Here is a 19532-nt window from a genome sequence, read left to right as displayed (position 1 = left end):
CTAGAAAGTCTTTCTCATCCTGACATAACTCAGCTGTTCCAATCAACAGAAGAAGAAATAATTCATCATGACAGTATTTCCCAGCTCCCCTCGCTGGAGGGCAGGGGGAAACGGACACCTTTGACCAGGAGTTCAGCGCTGAAACGGACGTGTACTTTGGAAAGGATCGATGCAAATCAAACTCCACCGGTTTGACGTCAGATAATTTACATCATGCATCACCTAAGATTTTTAAAAAAATAAATAAATTACTTTGTCCACGATAATGGATGGAGCTGTATGAAATCATGATGTATGACAAATAAATCCAAAAGAATAACTTGACTTTTAAGTAAATGAACACAAAGATTTTGATTACTTAAGAGCAGAACCACAACTCTAAATTCTGAAGAAATGATGCTTATAAAATGTTCTGCTGCTGTCAGCACTCATTCTGTGTGCGGGCGGACATTTTGTTGGACCAGATCCGGATGCATCAGCACTACTTGAGTTTTTTTTTTTTTTCTTTTCCATTCTTTATGATGCATTTCTGCAGCTAAAAGATCTAAAATGTTAGATGTTAAAGTTAAAATAAGTGCAGTTTAGTGTTCAACCAGCAGTTCCTGTCCCACATCCACCTGTCATTAGCTAAAGATCGAACGTTGTGGGGGGCGAAAAAATTCAGCTCTGAATCATCCGAAGAAATCCTAACTAGAAAAAAAGAAAACATGCAAACTTTACAGGTCAGTTAAACGCTGATTTTTATCAATTAAAAATATATATTCTTCATCTCCCCCCCTCTTTTATTAGTCACCTACCGACACAAAACAGCAAATAGCCCAAGTCATGCACACACTAACCCGAAGCACGAAACTCCCCTGGCTCTATTTGCTGATGGTTAAACTACAACCTGCAGAGGGAGGGTCAAGGCTGCAGATTTAAAACATTCACGTTGAACTAGATTTGCTTTTTTTTTTTTTTTTTACCTCACATTAGCTCCAAACATCTTAAATATGCTGGACTTTTTTTTTTTAATCAGTTATACCAAAAATATCTCTGCAATATCAAAAAATGTATTTCTTTTTCTCCTTCTATACATATATAATTTCTGCACATTTTTTTTTATATATATGGATGAGAAGAAGTCAAACACTGATTTTTATCCTAAACTAGAAAAATAGATGAGCGCACATAGCTACTCTCTGCCATCAGGGTCTTACTGGATGCTTTCCTCTGATTGGTCAGCTTCAGTTGATCTGATTAGGCTCCACCTACTATTCCCTCTCAGCAGATATTGGAAAAAAAAACCTTTAAATTAGATGCATAGTTAATGAGTTATGACAGATCAGCTAAGGATGCATAGATGATTAGTTTCCATTTTGTCACCTGCTTAAAATAATGGCTGGAGTCGTTTTTCTGCCAAAAATGATTTTTTCCCCCTTGTAAATAATCTTGTGGCAAAAAAAATGGACTGCTACCATCATTATTTTAGGAAGGTGGCGATATGACTGGAGGCGAACAGAGACTTTGATGTTGGTCTGAAACGCTAAAGTCGGATCTTTTTCCAAACAGTGAATGCGCCTTACCAAAGCCTAAGTGCTACAGAGTAGCAGCAACACTCTTCAGTGTGGAAGTTGTTCCTGTGGTGCTGTGTCAAGGAGTACAGAGACGTCAAAAACGTTTAGAAATAACACAAAGAAACGCCTGCGGTTGGTACAGGCTGTGAGAAAGGGAATGCTTTGTTTTAGAAAGGTAACAGGAAGGCTGAGCATATGACAGCAAAGATTTATGGTTTTATCATATTCAAAACCATACCGTCTGTTATGAGGAATACTGGGTCTGGAAATGTTGTTAATCTTTTACGACTCTCTTAAAATAAAATCTATATTCTCTAAAGAATACACACAGACCTGCCAGAGCTGGTAATGAAGCCATTTTATCAATTGACTGAATTTTTTGTTTTGGAATCTGGATTTTTTTTTTTTCCACCAATGTTATTTTTTAGATATACTTTCTGTCAATCATGATTTATTAAAGAAAAAACAAAATCAATTAACATTGGAGATCAAATTTGGTATATAAAAAAAAATTATTTCATTTCTTGGACCAGCTGGTTGTTACTGCTAACCAAGCTACTTGCTGATCTAAGACGGAGCAGACCACTTAAAACGCATGCTTTGTCCTTTTTCTCAAATAGTTTTATTCACTCAGCGGTGCCACATCTTCTTGACTAAATCTTCCTTAGAGTCCTGAATGAGAAAGTGGAATCAGCTGAAGTCGACGAAAGCTTTCCAAATCCAAGGGATCTGAAACTGGCTACAAGATACTGATCGGTGCAGGTCTACATGTGATTGGTTGCTATGGGGATGACAGGAGGAGCATTAAACAGATACATTCAAGAGCCTCGGTGTCGACTCAAAGATAAAACATTCACACAGAGTGAAGATGTTGAGAAGACGGTTCCAACAATCTCAGCTACTTGTCGATTAATCAAGTGTTCTGTTTTACAAGATTTCATTTTTCTATATGAGAATATAAAAAAAAGCAATAAAATGGAGAGACGGCATAAACAGCTACAATCAGCTTTCTTCAAATATTCAAGCCAGTGGAAGCGGTTTATACGAGGAATGTTGCAGAGACTCGACACTCCTATTTTAGAAGAATAAAAAGAATAAAAGATGAATATATAAGTTTTACCTGACGTCTCAGGCTACCTGAATCCCATTATTCTCCCATAATATCCAGTCAGGTTGGACTTTTGGTTTGTAAAAAACCAAAAGTCTTAGGGGACATGGGGCCGGTTTTTTTTTATTATTGTTGTTGCGTTCCCTCAGAGTAAATTTGGTCATTTGGTGCAGAAAATTTGCTTCTTGTGTTTGTTTGTGTAATATGTCTCGGTGGAGACGGGACTGCAAACGAAAACAGACATTTATTCAGATTGCCGACATGAAAAAGACGACCAGACAAACTGTCAAATGGCTGATATGACTCTGTGAAAATAACTCAAAAATGCACAAAACCGTTTGGATGGATTTGATCATTTTGTTCTTACAGAAAGTTTTTGTTATATTTATATAAGTAGGGATGCACATAAGTTTGTGGTGCGTCTGTATTCACAAGAAAAAGGTATAAAACCTAAAAAGATGCCTGGAAAAAATTTATTTTGTACCAGAAAACCTTTCAGGATTTTAAATAGCGCATGAGATACATTATGGTGAGGGAACGCAAAGAAAAAATATTCCTCATGTCTCCCAGGGGGCGCTGTAATTTTCCTACCCAACATTCCATGTTTTTACTAAAAAAAAAAAAATACTGTGTTTCCAAACAAATGAATAAACTCCATGGACTAAAATAAAAAAGTCTCCATAAGCAGAACTGAATCTGAGCTGGTAAAATGAGACTTGAGTTAAATTGTAGCGTTTCTTCCCGGTTTTGTTTCTCTGAGTATGTTGCTGTGAAACATGCGGGGTTGTTTTTATTATTTTTTGTCTTGATTTTGGTACAATTTTAATCCAAACTATGTTAATGTATTATTCTCTTTTGCGCGGAGGGGAATAAACAGTGACCCTGAACAAGTGTGCACAGGGGAAATCTGAAATCTGAAAAATAAATACTTTAAAAGAAAAAAAAAAAATGACCCACAAGACAAAAAAAGTCCCAGTGTGGACAGAAAGAAGTTGTGTTTCTGTGTGTTAGCAGATTCTTCATCCTTCCAGAATGCCTTTACAAGAACATCAGCACCTGGTGGCTTCTCTGCTATCAGTTCATTCAGTTAGCCCGTTTTAAATGATGAATACATCCAGATGATTTTTTTTTTCCTTTTTTAAAAGAAGGTGTGTAGTGACATTCACAGAGGAGCTCCAGGAGAGCCAGGAAGGCAGAGCTGATCAGAGCGGTGTTTAGTGTTTGACGTAGCAGCTTTGGTGACGACAGAAATCCATTTTCTATAAAGTTTGCATCCCACTAAAAATACATCCATCCTCTTGAGGGGTCTACATTTTTTTTCTTTGTTTATTTTATTTTTTTTAATACTTTGAGTGGGGGGTGTTTAGTTTTTGTTCACTGGAAAGTGTGTGTGATGTAGAAGACCAACTCCATGTCCATGGCAGTCTGCGGTACGCTGGCACCCCCTCCGTGAATGACGGGAATCAGAGCGCTGTCCATCTCGTTCATGTAGCGCTGGGGGAGGAGCCGGCCTCCGGACCCCGCCTGGTACTCCACCTGGGTGGGCAAACGCACACAGCCACGCAAAAACATTACATCAATCTGAAAAGTGTGGCATGCAAAACAGCTAATGCATTAATCTTTAGTGTTAACTACAGACTAGGGCTTTAGGGAGGCATAGTTTTTATTTGTAAAGAAATTTAAAAGACCGTTTTTGGGGTTTGTTTCCACATCACAACTATGTAAATTTTGTGCTACTAGTGTGGGGGGTGCCTTCCCATAGGGGGCGCCAGAATTCTGCGACACGAGGAGAAAAAAAACTCAAACCAGAAAAAGAAACTGCAAACATTTATTTAATTTCACAAAGTTCCAAAATGGATGGAGTTTTATTACCTAAACCTAATCCAAACCAACAGTACTGGAGTTTGAACCCACAACGCAAAAAACACAAAATCTTAAATAGTATTTTTGGTCTATTTTCTAGTGCAAATATCTTAGAACACTTCAACTAAGACAAAACTAATTTATGAGAAAATTTTCAGAAAGATATAAGAGCTTCTGTTAAGTTAGTAATTTCTTCCTGATGGAAAAAGCATTATAATATATAAAAAGACATTTTCCCCATTTAATAAGTGAAATAGGACTAGTAATTTTTTCAATATTAAAAAATTATTTACTTAATACAAGCTCCTATTTCTGCCTGAAGAGTTACTTGTAAGTTAGTTTGATCTTATTTGAAGTGGACTAAGATATTTTCACTAGAAACTAGACCAAAAATTATTCTTGTTGCAAGGCAACAATGCTACCAACGACCTGTAGCCATTAAAATAACTCCAATGTAAATAAATGTTTTTGATCTTTAGACATTTTTCTCATGTCAAACATTTTAGCTAAGCCCTCCAAACGCTGCGTTTGAGTTTTTACCATGTCGGCCTGAGTGGAGATGCGAAGCCAGAGCGAGTTGATGCCGCCTGCGGTCAGAACTGAGAGGTGAGGAGCCAGAGCGCTGCAGGTCGCCATGGCGATCTCCTTCTGAAACATGCTGCAAGACGACAGCACGGACGCCAGGCTGCAGTCTGGAGCCTTCAGCTGGTAGATGACCTGCAGAGATCCGCTCATGTCAAACATCTTCAGAGTTTCAGCAGCAGAAGAAACATTCTGCTCAGCAAAATAAGTAAAAAAACAAAACAAAACAAAAAACAACCTCACCTCAGTGCATCTAATGGCGCGACTGTCGGACTCGAACTCTGCATCCTGTTGCATTCTGACGCTGGGGATGCCATCCAGAGGCCTCCCATCAACCCCACTGGTTTTACTGGTCAACACAAAATAAATAAAAGCCACTGGCTAAATTTATATCACAGTAATTAAGTCAGATACACAATTATATTTTTAAAATTACCGTATTTTCCGCACTATAAGGCGCACCTAAAAACCTTCAATTTTCTCAAAAGTCGACAGTGCGCCTTATATATGGACCAATATTGAGCCACAACAGGTCTCGCAACTAAGAGCTTCTGTTAAGTTAGTAATTTCTTCCTGATGGAAAAAGCATTATAATATATAAAAAGACATTTTCCCCATTTAATAAGTGAAATAAGACAAGTAATTTTTTCAATATTAAAAAATTATTTACTTAATACAAGCTCCTATTTCTGCCTGAAGAGTTACTTGTAACTCTTCAGGCCGCCGCCGACTTCACTTCCCCGTAGAAGAAGAAGCGCGCGGTGCATGCTGGGTTTTGTGTAAAGACCCCAAAATGGCTCCTATTAAGAGACACGCTTACGACGCAGAGTTTAAGCTCAAGGCGAGTAGAACACAGTAGAACACGGGAACAGAGCAGCAGCCAGAGAATTTAACATGAACGAATCAATGGTTATAGCGGAAGTGGATATATATTGTGATTGCACTAACGTTTGATTTACCGTAACATTATCAGACTGTTTTTTACGTGTTTATTGAATCGAGGAAAACTTCCCCTCCACTATATGTTACACCTTGCTGTTGTTAAAAGATAAACTGTGTCACGAAAATACCACGTCACTGACTTTACCTCAGGGAAAATAATAAAACAGCTGTTTATTCATTTTGGGAATGAATGAAGTTTTCAGAACGCTGGTTTGTAATTTATTAATAAAGTTTGACTGACCTATCTGACTGTTTTGTTGACATTTCCTTTATCGCAGCTTCATCTAATGGATGCATAACGTAACCCCAGCCTCTATTGTAGCTTCTATTCTATGCGCCTTATATATGAAAAAAGTTTTAAAATAGGCCATTCATTGAAGGTGCGCCTTATAATGTGGTGCACCTTATAGTGCGGAAAATACGGTAAGTCAGTTTTGTCAAATTTCATCTAAACCACATATTTAGAATGACATTAATGCATTTGTGGAAGCACAATGCTTCCACAAATCCTAACTTCTGAGGAACAAACCATCAGGTTTAGGGCTGCAACTAATGAATATTTTGAAGATTAATCGATTAATCAGATTTTAAAAAATTGTGCGGCCTACAGATTTTTTATTTGACCGCTTGAACCTTTTTCAAATTCAAAAATACTTAATTGATCCAAAAGGAAAATTAAATAAAACAACTTTTTAAATGTCTTATTAGAAATGCATTAAAAGATACAGACATATAATAAACATTTTATTGGGTAAAACCCAATAATGTAGCATTCCTTTAGCGAATTTGATCAGGAGAAGCTAAAACTGTCACTCTAGGAGCGTTGGAATTTGTTTGTCCGATACAAAGGAACATGTTCCTTTGTCTGGAACATATTTCCAGACAAAGGTGTTTTTATATTATATGCAAAATATATATTTTATACAGTTTTGGCTTAATTACAATTGTAAATATATTGCTTATTCAGCAAATGACCCAGTTAACAATTAATCAACTTAATTAACTCAGTTGATGATCATTTCAAAAATCGATTCATTACAATTAATTGCATTTCCTCCTTCTGGTATAGAGTCAAATAAATTGTCTGGATTGAGATGATTCTGTGGACAAAATTTCCCTTAAAAAAAAATTATCAGATTACAAATTATGGAGCTCATTTTAATTCATCGTGTTATTAATTGATTAATTGCCTGTTGGGACAGGCCTGGTAGTAAAGTTACCCAGAGTTGACGGGAGAGGTCCAGTCGACCCAGCGGACCGTGACGTTCTCTCGGACTTCTCCGCCGTCATTCTTCCCACAGGGGATGTGGAAGTCTGTCTGTTCCCTCAGGGCGGAGCGCAAAGACTCCATGGTCTCCGGTGGGATCTGAACCATCAACCCATCTGAAAAACAAATTTATGTCTTACCTGTTATTCACACGCTGGCATATATACTAGAACTAAAGTCTGACTGTGAGTTACTTTTACCTTCGACGATGCTGGACTTGGCAATAAAACCCGACGAGGCTTTCAGTGCTCCATTAAACACCACAAAGCTGGCTCCAGTCACTGTTGAAGTGAACAGAAACAACCATGGAGTCACCTCATCAGATAAACGTACGGACTTTACAAGCTGCTGCAGCACTGACGGTTTTCCAACAAAGAGTAATGAGTTTGCAGCAGCCGGACCTGTGCGAGTCTTCCCTGGCTTGCTGTTGGCTTGAGTCTGATAGTTTCCCTCTTCGTTCTGGAAACACACCAGGTGAGAGTCGGCCTCCTGGCTGAAGCTCGCTCCGATGCTGATGACGTGCTCATTGGAGGAATTCACCACCTTCTGCATCTGTAGAGCACAGAAAACCATTTCTGTCTGTGGTGAACTGCTGCACACTTTCAGATATGGTTTAGTTTAAGGGCGTTTTCACACATCATCAACATCTTCAAACGAGCCGAACCCTTTGAGAAACCTGTTCCACCCCTCGCCTGTGGTGGCGCTGTACCCAGAACCACTTAAGGAAACAACATGAAAACCACAGTTTTAAGAATACGCCGCAACTTCTTTCTTCACAAAATATAAACAAAAATGGAGTGGGATCAGATTTTAGTGCTGCCAGGATTTTTCGAGTCATTTCTCCCCTAGCGATAGAAATGCACATTTATTTTTGGTTGTGTTTATCTAGAATCCACCTTCGCTGTAGTCTGTTTCCTGATTTTGAAGCAGCCTCCGGTTCACATATGCATTCGAACTGCACCAGAGATCACTTCTAGAAAGACTTAGGTTCATTCACACCAGCCCTGTTTATTCTGCTTTGAACTAGTTTGTTTACCTGGAAAGTCTGGTTTGTTTGGAAAAGTGTGAATGCGCAATTGACCAAAAAAAAAAAAAGGCAAACTCTGGTTTATCTTAATTTTACTTTAAAAAGAAAGCTAAAGACCTTATCACAGTCATACTCATGCAATGAAATCATCCTGGAGTCAGTTGCATGAGTCAACCATTCTGCTAAATGTACTGTCCACAATGTGTACTCAAAGGTTTTGAGTACGCTAGGCTAAGAAAGACCTTAAAAAATTACAAAACAAATCCTGCACATGTGATCACTTAGAAAAGACAGGTAAGGAAAGAGCCTCGACTTTTACAGAACTGGAATTCAAAAGATATCAGACAACTTTGATACCATGCTGTAATCGGAAATGTAAAGCTTACCTCGCTAAAGCTAGCCTTGGGGATCTCAATGTAACTGTGTCCCATCTCCATGTGGATCCTCAGGCCTTCCACCACTGGCAGGCTGTACTGGTAGTTCCTCAGGTCCTGGACGAAGACCATTCGCACGTTATGACAATCTGTTCTTATATACACAGAGCCTGTCGTCATTTTTTGACATATTTTCTAAGTTCTAGATGGAAAACATGCCTGCTAACTGGATTTAATCATAGCAGGTGATGTGTATCTGTGTAATGAGGAATGTGTGGCCTAAGAATGTTAACACCCTATATCTAGGTGTGAATAATTAACAGGCAGCTTCTTTTCTACAGAAACATTTGCCAAAAAATGAGACTTAACAGAATCTAAAAAGTCAAAATTGACCTCTCAGAGGGATGCAGATTCAAAACTTTACATTTGGGTTTCAGAACATCTACAGTTACAAAGTGAAAACTGGTGCATTTTGACTACAGGAAACTTAACTCTCTTTAAAAAAACAAAACAAAAAAATCCTTATAGTTTCTGCTGTAGGAACGGCTCCAGAGCAGAACTCTACCCCAGAAAACAGCCTCATTATTGGTGGCGATTAGAGGGTGCAAAATATTTCAAATTGAATGAAAATTCACAGATTTTTGTATCAGTCATGTCCTAACTTAAACTCACAACACAGCAAAGGTTCAAAGCATATGCAAAATAACCTAAGGTAAAAAATTAAAAAAAATCTGAAAAATAAAGTTTTGTCTTTGTGGGGTAAAAAAACCCCAACAACGTCTGGTTCACAGTCAAAACACTTGAAATTATGCAGTCTGATCTGGGTAAAAAACTAATTATTACACTAAAATGTTAAAGGTTTTTAACTTCTCAGTTGGATTACAAACATCAGCTGGTTGATTTAATATTGACAGCTTTACATGGTGGGAACCACCTGCTGCTGTGGTACTTACAGCCAGTAAATTCATAATGGTGTGTCCTGTCTCTCGATACACAGAGTCCCGAAAACGAACACTTACGAGCATTGTTGGATAAACTGGAAAACACATCAATTTAGGGTTAATGATTATTAATTATCACACTTATTGAACAATAATAGGACAATTTCCCAAATGTAACGTTTGGAAGAAGATCTGAAATAGCACGTCAGTCAGCTGTGTGTGTGTGAACAGTAGAGATATAAACCGATCTGATATAAATATCTGGATTGGTCCAGATATTGAAATAAATTCCAGATTGGGTACTGGCGACAATGTGTCCAATCTAAAAGGGAAGATCTATTTAGCCAAATTCTATGCTTTGTGTTCTGAGAAACGTCATGTTTTATTTATTTGGCATTTTATTTAGAATTCATAAGTGCACTTTCTGAACTATCTGAAAAAACTTTTGTTGCAGAAGGTAAGTTTCTTAATTATTTTACATTGTTCTAACTGCACTGACTGAAAAAACAATGTGTTACTTTTACATGTTTGACCAAGCTTGTGAAGTTATTGGTGTAGTTAGATGTGATGTACTGGTGCAGAGTTACCAAATAAATGTGTAACTCAGTGCATTTACGTAAAATAAGAAATGTTTTAAGCCGATTCAGCACTGCTTTTATGTATCGGCTGATATTAAACATTAGTTATCTGTATGGAAAAAAAAAGGGAATCTGTGCTAGTGAACAGCTGACATGATCCCAGCTGTGTTGTACAAAACAAAAAACAGAAAGAAAGAAAAAAGCAGAAGCAAATCACACACCGTCATATTCGGCTCCAAGCCGTAGCAGCAGTCTGAGTGGGAACACTTTGGCCCAGGGAACCTCCAGCTTCTGGATGAGCAGGCCGAACAGGAACGGCTGTGGAGGCAGCGTGAGGCCGTCCAGAGACTGACAGCTGGGGGAGAAGAACAGCATTCCTGCATGATCTTTGCTGTCCAGGAAGCTGCTTGTGAACGTAATGTTATCCAGTTCCTCCACAAACTTCCCTGTAACAGATAATGAGGTTTGTAGCTTTTTGGAGATGCTGTTTGAACGTTCTAGTAAGGCCCCATGTGAACCGGTTACCTTTCTGGGCATCTTGGTAAACGCTGAGATAAAGTGAGAAGAGGTCTCTTGGAAGCGTTTTTTCTCCTGACAAACACTCCAACAGAAACACCAACTCTTTCTGTCCCAGAGCCTGCAGTCCATTAGAGCCGACGCACCAGCACTGCCTGCCGCCGTCTGTTTGGGAACAAAAGGAGTGAGAAGGCAGGAGGAAGGTGCTCTGTTTCATATTGAGAAACATTCAAGCCGGAAACAAACAATTCTACTCACAGGTAACCAGTTTGACGTTTACAAGGAGGTTGGCATTCAGAACGAAAGTCAGAGGACGCGGACCTCCTTCCTCCAACAGGTGTCGGATCTGACAGGGAGCTGGACTCTCCTCCACCAAAACATCTAAGCATCAAACACAGGGCGGTGTGAGCTAACGGTTCCTGAAGGTCCAGACAGACCTGCCCTGTTTAGACCGATTTAATCAAACTAGTTGTTTGCTTAGAAAATCAAGTTTGTTTGAGGAGGTGTGAATGCGCAATCAAACTGTGATGCAGCATGTGGCAGAGACTCTGCTCCAGCTGGTCATTAGACCTGCTAACTGCTAATCAAAGTTATCCCATAACACCGGGCTTTATACCTCCATGTTATAGAGTCGATACAGTAAACTTTCACAATAAAAGCCATAGCTATGTATAAAGCACTCTAACATCTAAAAGTATCCTGTTCCCTTATGAAAGCTAGCAGGTCAACATTCTAGTAATAGCCCTCATGCTAACATTAGCTTTATAGCAAATATTATATAATAGCTAAGAATAGCATACTGAATGGAGTGAGTCAATGTTAGTCAACATGACAGTGATAGCCCACATCCTAATGACAGAATTTAGCTAAACTTAGCTTGTACTCTGTATTCTGAATGGAGTAAGACAATGTTACTTACCATGCTAATGATGGCTCACATGCTACAACATTATTTTAGCTAATTTCACCACATGTTTGAATACAGTATGGAATATGTTACTGGAGTTCAACATGCTACTGTCAGCTCACATGCCAACAGCTTTTTAGCTAACATTAGCATTTTATCTAATTTTAGCTTTATACACTAATGTTTGCATACTGAATGGAGTAAGTCGATGTTAGTCAACATGTCAGTTATAACCTATATACTAGTAGTGGTTAAGTTGACATTAGCATTGTAGTTAATTTGATATAAAGGTAACCTTAACATGCTGAATGGACTCAGTGAATGTAAGTCAACATACTCATGATACAACAAATGCTACTGACTACATTTTAGCTAATCTTAGTATTGCTAATTTCAGCTTCTACAATAATGTCTGCATACTGAATGGAGTTAGTCAATATGGTAGTGATGGGCCACATGTTATTGACACCATTTTAGCAAAGCTTAGCATTTTAGCTGCTTCTAGCTTATACACTATTTGCAGCACACTGGCTTGCTTAACCTCTGTGATGGGTGATATTACAATAAACAGTCATTGAATTTTTGCTTTTCCATTAATTTAAGACATGTATAAGTCATGATTTTGATTGGATGTGGTCTCCATTAGTCAAACAGACAAGACTAATGTAATTAGCACACTACGTATTCCCAAAGCTGATCATCTCCTGCTGAGAATTCTGTTCTTCCTTTTGCCATTTGTTAGGGGTTAATTTATATTGCTCAGTGTAAATTTAATCTAACAGCAACTTTCACACACCTTCTCCGTCATCTTCTCCGGTGGTGATGAGCAGAGGAGGCAGCTCATCCTGACTGTCTGGCAGCAGACTGGGAACCCTTGTCACTGAAGAACCAATTCCAGAAAGCAATCCGTAATCCCAGGGTCCAGACACCGGAGCTCGTGCCACCGGCTCGACTATAGGGGCTTCAGGGACGGATGGGGCACCACCTCCAGGGTCCAACCCAGCTGAGCCAGACTGAAATAAGAGATGATCATCCCAGGCTACAACAATATGCTTTCTTTTTTTAAAAAAACAACATTTAAACAAGCCAAAGTTCAAAACATTTGGTTAAAAACCAAAATTAAATCAACACAAAAATGTACTATTTTGCCATAGTTTTAAAAACTTTTCTTCTTTTTGTCATCAAATGTTATATAAAGGATTGACCAACACAGATGCAAACAGACGATAGTATAAGTCAAGTGGATATATTTCCCCTAAAGAGAATAAAGTGTTTAATGTTGCTGCATTTTGGACCTTCATGTTTTGTCCTCACTAAATGAAGAGGAAAGCAACTTGACTGCTCAGCTTCCAGAATATTCTAGTTGCCTTAAGCAGCTTGGATTCATAAAAAAAAAAAAAAAACTAAATCATGATTTCAGCAGACAAAAATTTGCAATATTATAATTTTTCCATATCTCCTGCCCTTAGTTAACACTGTTTTGAGTGAATGGGTGGGAAGCTTTGTGGATGTTTGTCTTACGGTTTCGGGGTCTGGACTGAACTCCTGGGAGCTCCTGTGGCTCGTCACCGACAGCCTGGCCGTGTCTGCCACCTCCCCGTTGGGCAAGATACCGTCAGCAAACCAAACGCGCTTCTGCTCACGTGGACAAGCTGATATGACAGACAGAGAAACGGGAATTTCTTCAATGTGAACATTTCAGAGAAACAAGGCAAAAATCAAACTACGGGCTATAAACAGAATCAAAGATTAGCCATCAAGCACGCGTCATCATGCGTACCGTCATTGTTGGGGTGTTTGAGAACAGAGACGGGGACCATGACGGTGGGCGGGGGGGAGTTCAGCGTTCCGGCCGCGCGAGCCTGCTGCAGAGGTGGAATGGTGCTGCAGTACTCAGACGGGACGTTGGGGTTCGGGCTCGGGCCCGTGGGACTCATCATCCGCTCCAGGGCCTGGGCTGAAACACAAATAGAAAAGCATGCATTTTATTAGGGGCGCACCGATAGCAGTTTTCAGGTCGATCGACGATTACAGACTTTTAAAAAGCCTAACCTGCCAATTCCAAATTTGGCCAATACTGATTTTTGTTTTGACTGAAATGTTGCGAAATATAACGAGAAAATGCTGAATTGATAACAGTGGAGTGACTGTTGTTAACTGCAAATGTGCAAACATGACCTGGTGGGCAGGGCTAACAGTCAAACCTCTCTCACGGCAGAACAGAAGAGGACAGTGGCTGATTTTTAGACCTTTGGTGAGGTAGAAAAGATCAGTGGATGAGATTGGTCTCACATGCAAGTATCGGCCGATCACCAATCTCACAAAATTAAGGAAATTATGAGCGCGTCTCTAATAAAGACCTATGTCAAGTTGGGTTTAGAGGAGGTGCTGACAGCCTGCAAACATGTTACAAATATAAAAACAATAAATAAGATTTCAAGAAAAGGAAAAAAAACAAACTATTTTTGTAAGGTGATGACAGACTTCAGGTAAACAAATACTTCCTGCATTTTTTAAGACTAAAACATAATTCATAAAAATGTGTTCATTCTGAGTGGCTAACAATCAAGAGAAAATGTCTGTCTCCTGAAAGTGAAATAAAATCTTGCTGTATTACAGCGGCAGGTAAAGTGAAGGTTAAGGTAAAACCTCAGAGTAGTAATGAATATCTAGGCTGCAGCCATTAACCTTAAACACCATGTAGAACAGGAGCGTTTTCTAGGAAAAACTGACCTCAGAAAGCTTCAACTTCACCTTCTGAGGAAACACTGAATGTGTAACATAAATACTTAAACCTTCCACTCCAGACAATCCTGCGAATTTATCAAACTCACTTCAGATTTAGTCTGCCGCTATGGCTACAAAAGGAAAACATTTGTGATACAATTGCTGGCCATTGATTTGACCACAGGCATTACAACAAACCCCTCTTTTCCTGACTTATCTTTTTCCACATCGTCATAGTTTCTCAGGTTAATCACCATCAGATCAATTAGCGGACAAGCAGGACAGAGAAGAGTCTGCATGATGGATGTGTGATGAATTTAAAGATTTTTTAGTTTGGAAGATCCCGAAACATTAAGCCGTTAGTTTGCAAAATTGGAATTACAAAAACAAACATGGTTAAAAAAAACACGGAAATTTCAAAAAAAGTTCAATAAAACGTTTTGGCGCTAGAAAGAGGTGCTTATTGAAATTTGTGTAATTTGCAAAACTGCAATGGAAGCCATGTTTTTGAATTACACGAGACGCATGATAAACAACAGCATGTTGCTACTGGCGGAAACCATGAAGAATAAGATGACAGGAAGTGGAAGGGCATGTTTTTTAAAGACTTATCGCATTTAACCAAAGCACCACAATAGCAAAATTTTAATTCGTTTTCCGACATTAGAGGATCGTCGTCAAAGTTTTGCGCACATTTGAAATGGAAAATGGCTTTTGAAGCATGCGTTTTACAACTGCTACGACTATTTTACATATAAAATAAATGAAAACACACAAGAAAGAAATACTTCTACTTTGACATGCAGGATAATTAGAACACTAGTTAATAGTCATCAGTGATACAGGGTCCATCCTCACACACACTCCAAAAAGGCTTCTGCATGCACCTAAAGCAAAAAAGCAGACCAAAGTTCTGAGTGATCCACATCTTGCCTCCTCATTGTGTCGTCTGTTACAAATCAATCAGTCCAAATCATCCCGTCTATTCCTCAGGCTGACCTCAGGCACAACCAGCACAGCTTTTCACAAACGTCGATTTCCAGGAGTGTGCTGTTAGCATTAATAGGCTGTTAGCCGCAGGCTGCTGTGATTGTGTGTGTGCGCGCAGCAAGCTTTTACAAGTTGACATAAGAACGGAGGAGAGGAGACCACAACCCACTGCACCACAACAGCAAATACAAAGTCATTCCCTAAATTTAAAACCGAACTTAAAACACACCTTTTTAGATCTGCCTTTTCAATATGATACAATTGGTTTGCTTGATTTTTATATAGATTTTTTACATAGATTTATATATAGATTCCATATAGATACATTGTTGTGTATTTATTCTATCTATTTTTAATTGCTACATTTTATTGTTTCTGTTACTTTTGCTCTTTGTACGGTGTCCTTGAGTGCCAGAAAGGCGCCTTTGAAATAAAATGTATTATTATTATTATTAACAGCAAATACAAGCTGTGAAAGTGGATCAACCTTGTTGTTTTTAAAAAAATTATTATTCTTTTTATTCAGGCAGCGTGTGAGCATCACATGTCTGCTGCGTTAAGCTGGTCCTGGACCAGTCACAAGAACACACACACACACCCATAAAAATGAAGGACAAAAACAGTCGTGCTCTAATTCTCCTCTCTCTTCTCTTCTCCCTCCATCCATCACCTCCCTCCTGTCCCAGCTGCAGACATAAAATATAAAAAGATTCCTTTATACTTCAGCCAAGCATTGACTTCGTTATAGTTTTACACATACAAACAATTCTTTATAGAATTGCTTCAATATTTAGAAGAAAACCTTTGAATCACTTTGTATTATAGATGAAATATTTAATACCTAGAGGTGTACTGACCCCTAGGTATTAAGGGCAGTTTTCTGGCAGATCACAAATCTTTAAAATGCCTGACAAATTTTGGCCGATAACTTTTTGTTTGTTTGAAAAGCCGCTAAATGTAGTGACAATGTCGCAGTAGTGCACATGTTCAAAGGTGACCTGGTGGGAGGGTCTGTCGGTCAGTCCAGGGGACAGTGGCTGGTTTTCAGACCTTTGCAAATAGATAATGTCAGTTTTCTGTTCAGCAGGATTTGTCTGTACTGTGTAAACAGTTCATGTTAATTTGGGTGGCCAATACCATGCTTCTTTTGCACTTTGTCTACTTCTCAGGACGTGATTTGATTTGCCATTTCAAGAAGGCACTATATTTTCTGGACTATAAAAGTCACACTTTTTTTTATATAGTCTGGATGGTTCTGTGTCTTAGATGAATGTCTGGTATGTTTTATTTTCTCTTCCTGACATACTTTGATTTAATGTGTCTTATACTCCAGAGCGACTTATAGTTCGCAAAATACGGTTATTGGAAATGTTATTTGCACTTTAAATATTAACTTTGTTAAAATCCAGTGTTTTTGAGAAGGTTATGTAAAGAAATTTCTGCTTTTTTGCAAGACCATGTTATGCCAAAAATAAAACTAAGAAAAAATCCCTTACTTTAAGAAAAAGGTCATTTTAGGGCATAGAAATCCCCCCAAAATAACCATCGCAACAACCGGAAGGGTTTAGATTGGGTAACAAACTAAGATTAAAATACAAATGTTATATATGATAAAGATCAAGATGCAGACATCACACATACACAGAGAGAAATATGTGGGGCTACATTAAAGTCCTTTAAAACAGTGATGTGTTTGACAATACAAAGTTTGTATCTTGTTCCTGCTGATGTGTGGAAGAGTTTGTGAAGAACTAATGCTAATTTGTTTTCTCTCCATTATTATGCAAGTGACATTTTCTCAGATTTTGCATGGTCAATGCATTTAAGAAAAATGATGGTCAGTATAATTTTCAAGTCATGAACTATTACAGTATAAATCAAATTTTTTATTTTTTTTTATCGCCCCGCAAGGGGTCTTTTTTTTGTGGGCTCTAGTGTCCCTTTTTCAAAGTAGGGTGACAGGAAAGAGGGAAGGAGAGGGGGGAAGACATGCGGTAAACGTTGTCAGGTCCGGGAGTCGAACCCGCGACAGCCGCGTCAAGGCCACGTTGCCTCTGAATGTGGGTCGCGCTAACCCCTCCGCCACCACGGCACGCCCCCCAGTATAAATCAAATTTTACTGAACAAAGCTCCCCATGAGAACAGGATTTCTTTTCCAAAATAAAAAACTCAAAATGAACTGTTCCAAATTATTATGCTCAGCAGATTTTCTAAACATTTTATGGATTATAAAGAACTGCAAACGGTCATTCTGTGAATGTGCAGCATTAAGTGTTCACATGTACTAAAACCAAAAGCTGTTTCAATCAAAAACATCATAACAGACAGAGTTACATGTTAACATAGAACCTTCTTTGATATCACAGCACAATTCTTGATCCATTGAACTTGTGAGTTTGTGGAAAGTTTCTGCTTGAATTTCTCTGCAGGATGTCAGAAAATCTTCCCAGAGCTGCTGGTTTGATATGAACTGCATTCCACCCTCAGATCTTCTGCTTGAGGAAACTCCAAAGGTTCTCAGTAGGGTTGAGGTCAGAGGTCACACCATGAGTTTCTCCCATTTTATGCCCATAGCAGCCAATGACACAGTGATATTCCTTGCAGCCTTCATTGTCATGATGAAGATGATTTTGCTACTGAAGGTTCGGCTCTTTCTTTTGAACCATGAAAGAAAGTGATCAGTCAGAAAGTCCAGATACTTTCCTGCTGTCATTTTCACACCTTCAGGGCTCTGAAGGGTCAACCAATGATTCTCTCCTCATGAATTCAGCCCAAAGCATGACTCCACCACCTCCTTGCTGACGTCTCAGCCGTGTTGGGATGTGGTGGCCGTCCACCACCGATCCACTACTGCATCCATCTGGACCATCCAGGGTTGCACAGCAGTCATCAGTGAACAAGTCTGAAAATGAATCTTCTGGGCCCACTGGACCGTTTCTGGTTGTGAGCTCTGGTTAGGGACCCAATAGTAGGTTGATGCACCACAAGCCTCTGGAGGATCCTCCACCTTGAGGTTCCAGAGGCACCAGCAGCTTCAAATAACTATTTGCTGCTTTGTAAAGGCATTTTAACAGCTGCTCTCTTAATCTGATGAATTTGCCTAACAGAAACCTTCCTCATTCTGCCTTTATCTGTACAAACCCATCTTTGTTCTCAATCAGCCACAAATCTCTTCACAGTACCATAACTCTTCAGATTTTGTTAAATATCTAATGTTTTCATATCTTGTCATACGGCACCAAACTATCTGATGATTTTCGTCAGAAGAGAGATTCTTTCTCTTTTCCATATTGCTTGAAACTTGTGGCCTGCTTAATAATGTGGAACATCCTTCTTAAGTAGATTTCCTTTAATTGAGCTCACCAGACAAACTAATCAACCTACTCTCTGAAATTAATTAGAGTGATTCAAAGAGCCCTGACACACAAAACCATCTAGAAATTTAATAGCACAACAAAAAATTCAATCTCTATGACACTTAAATCCAATTTGCATAATAATTTGGAAGACTGTGTAGGGGACAATACAGGAATTGATTAGATCAATAAATAAAGTGCATTTCCAAAAATAAAGTTGTACCACTCACATTAAAGCAGACAGAGGTTTGGAAATACGTAGAAAAGCTGACTCATCGGAAGCTAGCTAACATTGTCGACTGCCATCACAGATAAAATTTAACCATGTGCATCAACATCACAAAGCTACAAGACAAGGAAAAGAGCAAAGTGACGGAGCGAGGCCGGGATTCTAGGAATATTACATGACTACTTCAGTTTCTGTCTGTTATATGGCGTGTGTTTATGAGCATAAAGGACAAAGCAGAAACCTTTCTGAGAACCGTACACAGATATTTAGCATTGCTGCTCTGGCGTGTAAACTACCCAGAAGACAGTTTTGACAAGTTCTGACTCTCAGAAAATATGTTCACTTACTGCTTACAATAATGTTTTAAATATTGCATTATCTTTGTTCCATGTATTTTTCTGTTTGCTTGAAACCACCAGTACCCCAGCCAAGCAGAACCAGCAAAATGGCCGATTCCTTTTCCACCTGACCAGGCCATACAACTCAAAGGAGAAAGGGTGCCAATATGTCCAAAACACCCAACACGTCTAGTATCACACATAATCTTATCAAAATGAGAATGAGAACCA

The 19532-nt window shown here is 38.9% G+C and overlaps 1 protein-coding gene across 1 annotated transcript in view; it reads right to left on the bottom strand.

The window, feature by feature from the left end:
- Positions 1 to 479: 479 nt before the first annotated feature.
- The window catches only part of zfyve16 (zinc finger, FYVE domain containing 16), a 29247-nt gene continuing 10194 nt past the window's right edge, over positions 480 to 19532 (bottom strand). The window contains exons 5-18 of the mRNA XM_028025347.1: positions 13442 to 13618; positions 13183 to 13313; positions 12458 to 12674; positions 11013 to 11135; positions 10764 to 10919; positions 10460 to 10684; positions 9673 to 9755; positions 8732 to 8836; positions 7720 to 7870; positions 7519 to 7599; positions 7272 to 7434; positions 5353 to 5458; positions 5068 to 5244; positions 480 to 4200 (exon numbers count right to left, since the gene is read on the bottom strand). Coding sequence (XP_027881148.1) covers positions 4039 to 4200; positions 5068 to 5244; positions 5353 to 5458; positions 7272 to 7434; positions 7519 to 7599; positions 7720 to 7870; positions 8732 to 8836; positions 9673 to 9755; positions 10460 to 10684; positions 10764 to 10919; positions 11013 to 11135; positions 12458 to 12674; positions 13183 to 13313; positions 13442 to 13618 — 2057 coding nt within the window. The 3' untranslated portion in view covers positions 480 to 4038. The remainder of the gene's footprint in view (positions 4201 to 5067; positions 5245 to 5352; positions 5459 to 7271; positions 7435 to 7518; positions 7600 to 7719; positions 7871 to 8731; positions 8837 to 9672; positions 9756 to 10459; positions 10685 to 10763; positions 10920 to 11012; positions 11136 to 12457; positions 12675 to 13182; positions 13314 to 13441; positions 13619 to 19532) is intronic.

Source organism: Xiphophorus couchianus, chromosome 8, assembly GCF_001444195.1.
Source record: "Xiphophorus couchianus chromosome 8, X_couchianus-1.0, whole genome shotgun sequence".
NCBI classification, from domain to species: Eukaryota; Metazoa; Chordata; class Actinopteri; order Cyprinodontiformes; family Poeciliidae; genus Xiphophorus; species Xiphophorus couchianus.
This window is presented reverse-complemented; position numbering and strand designations above follow the sequence as displayed.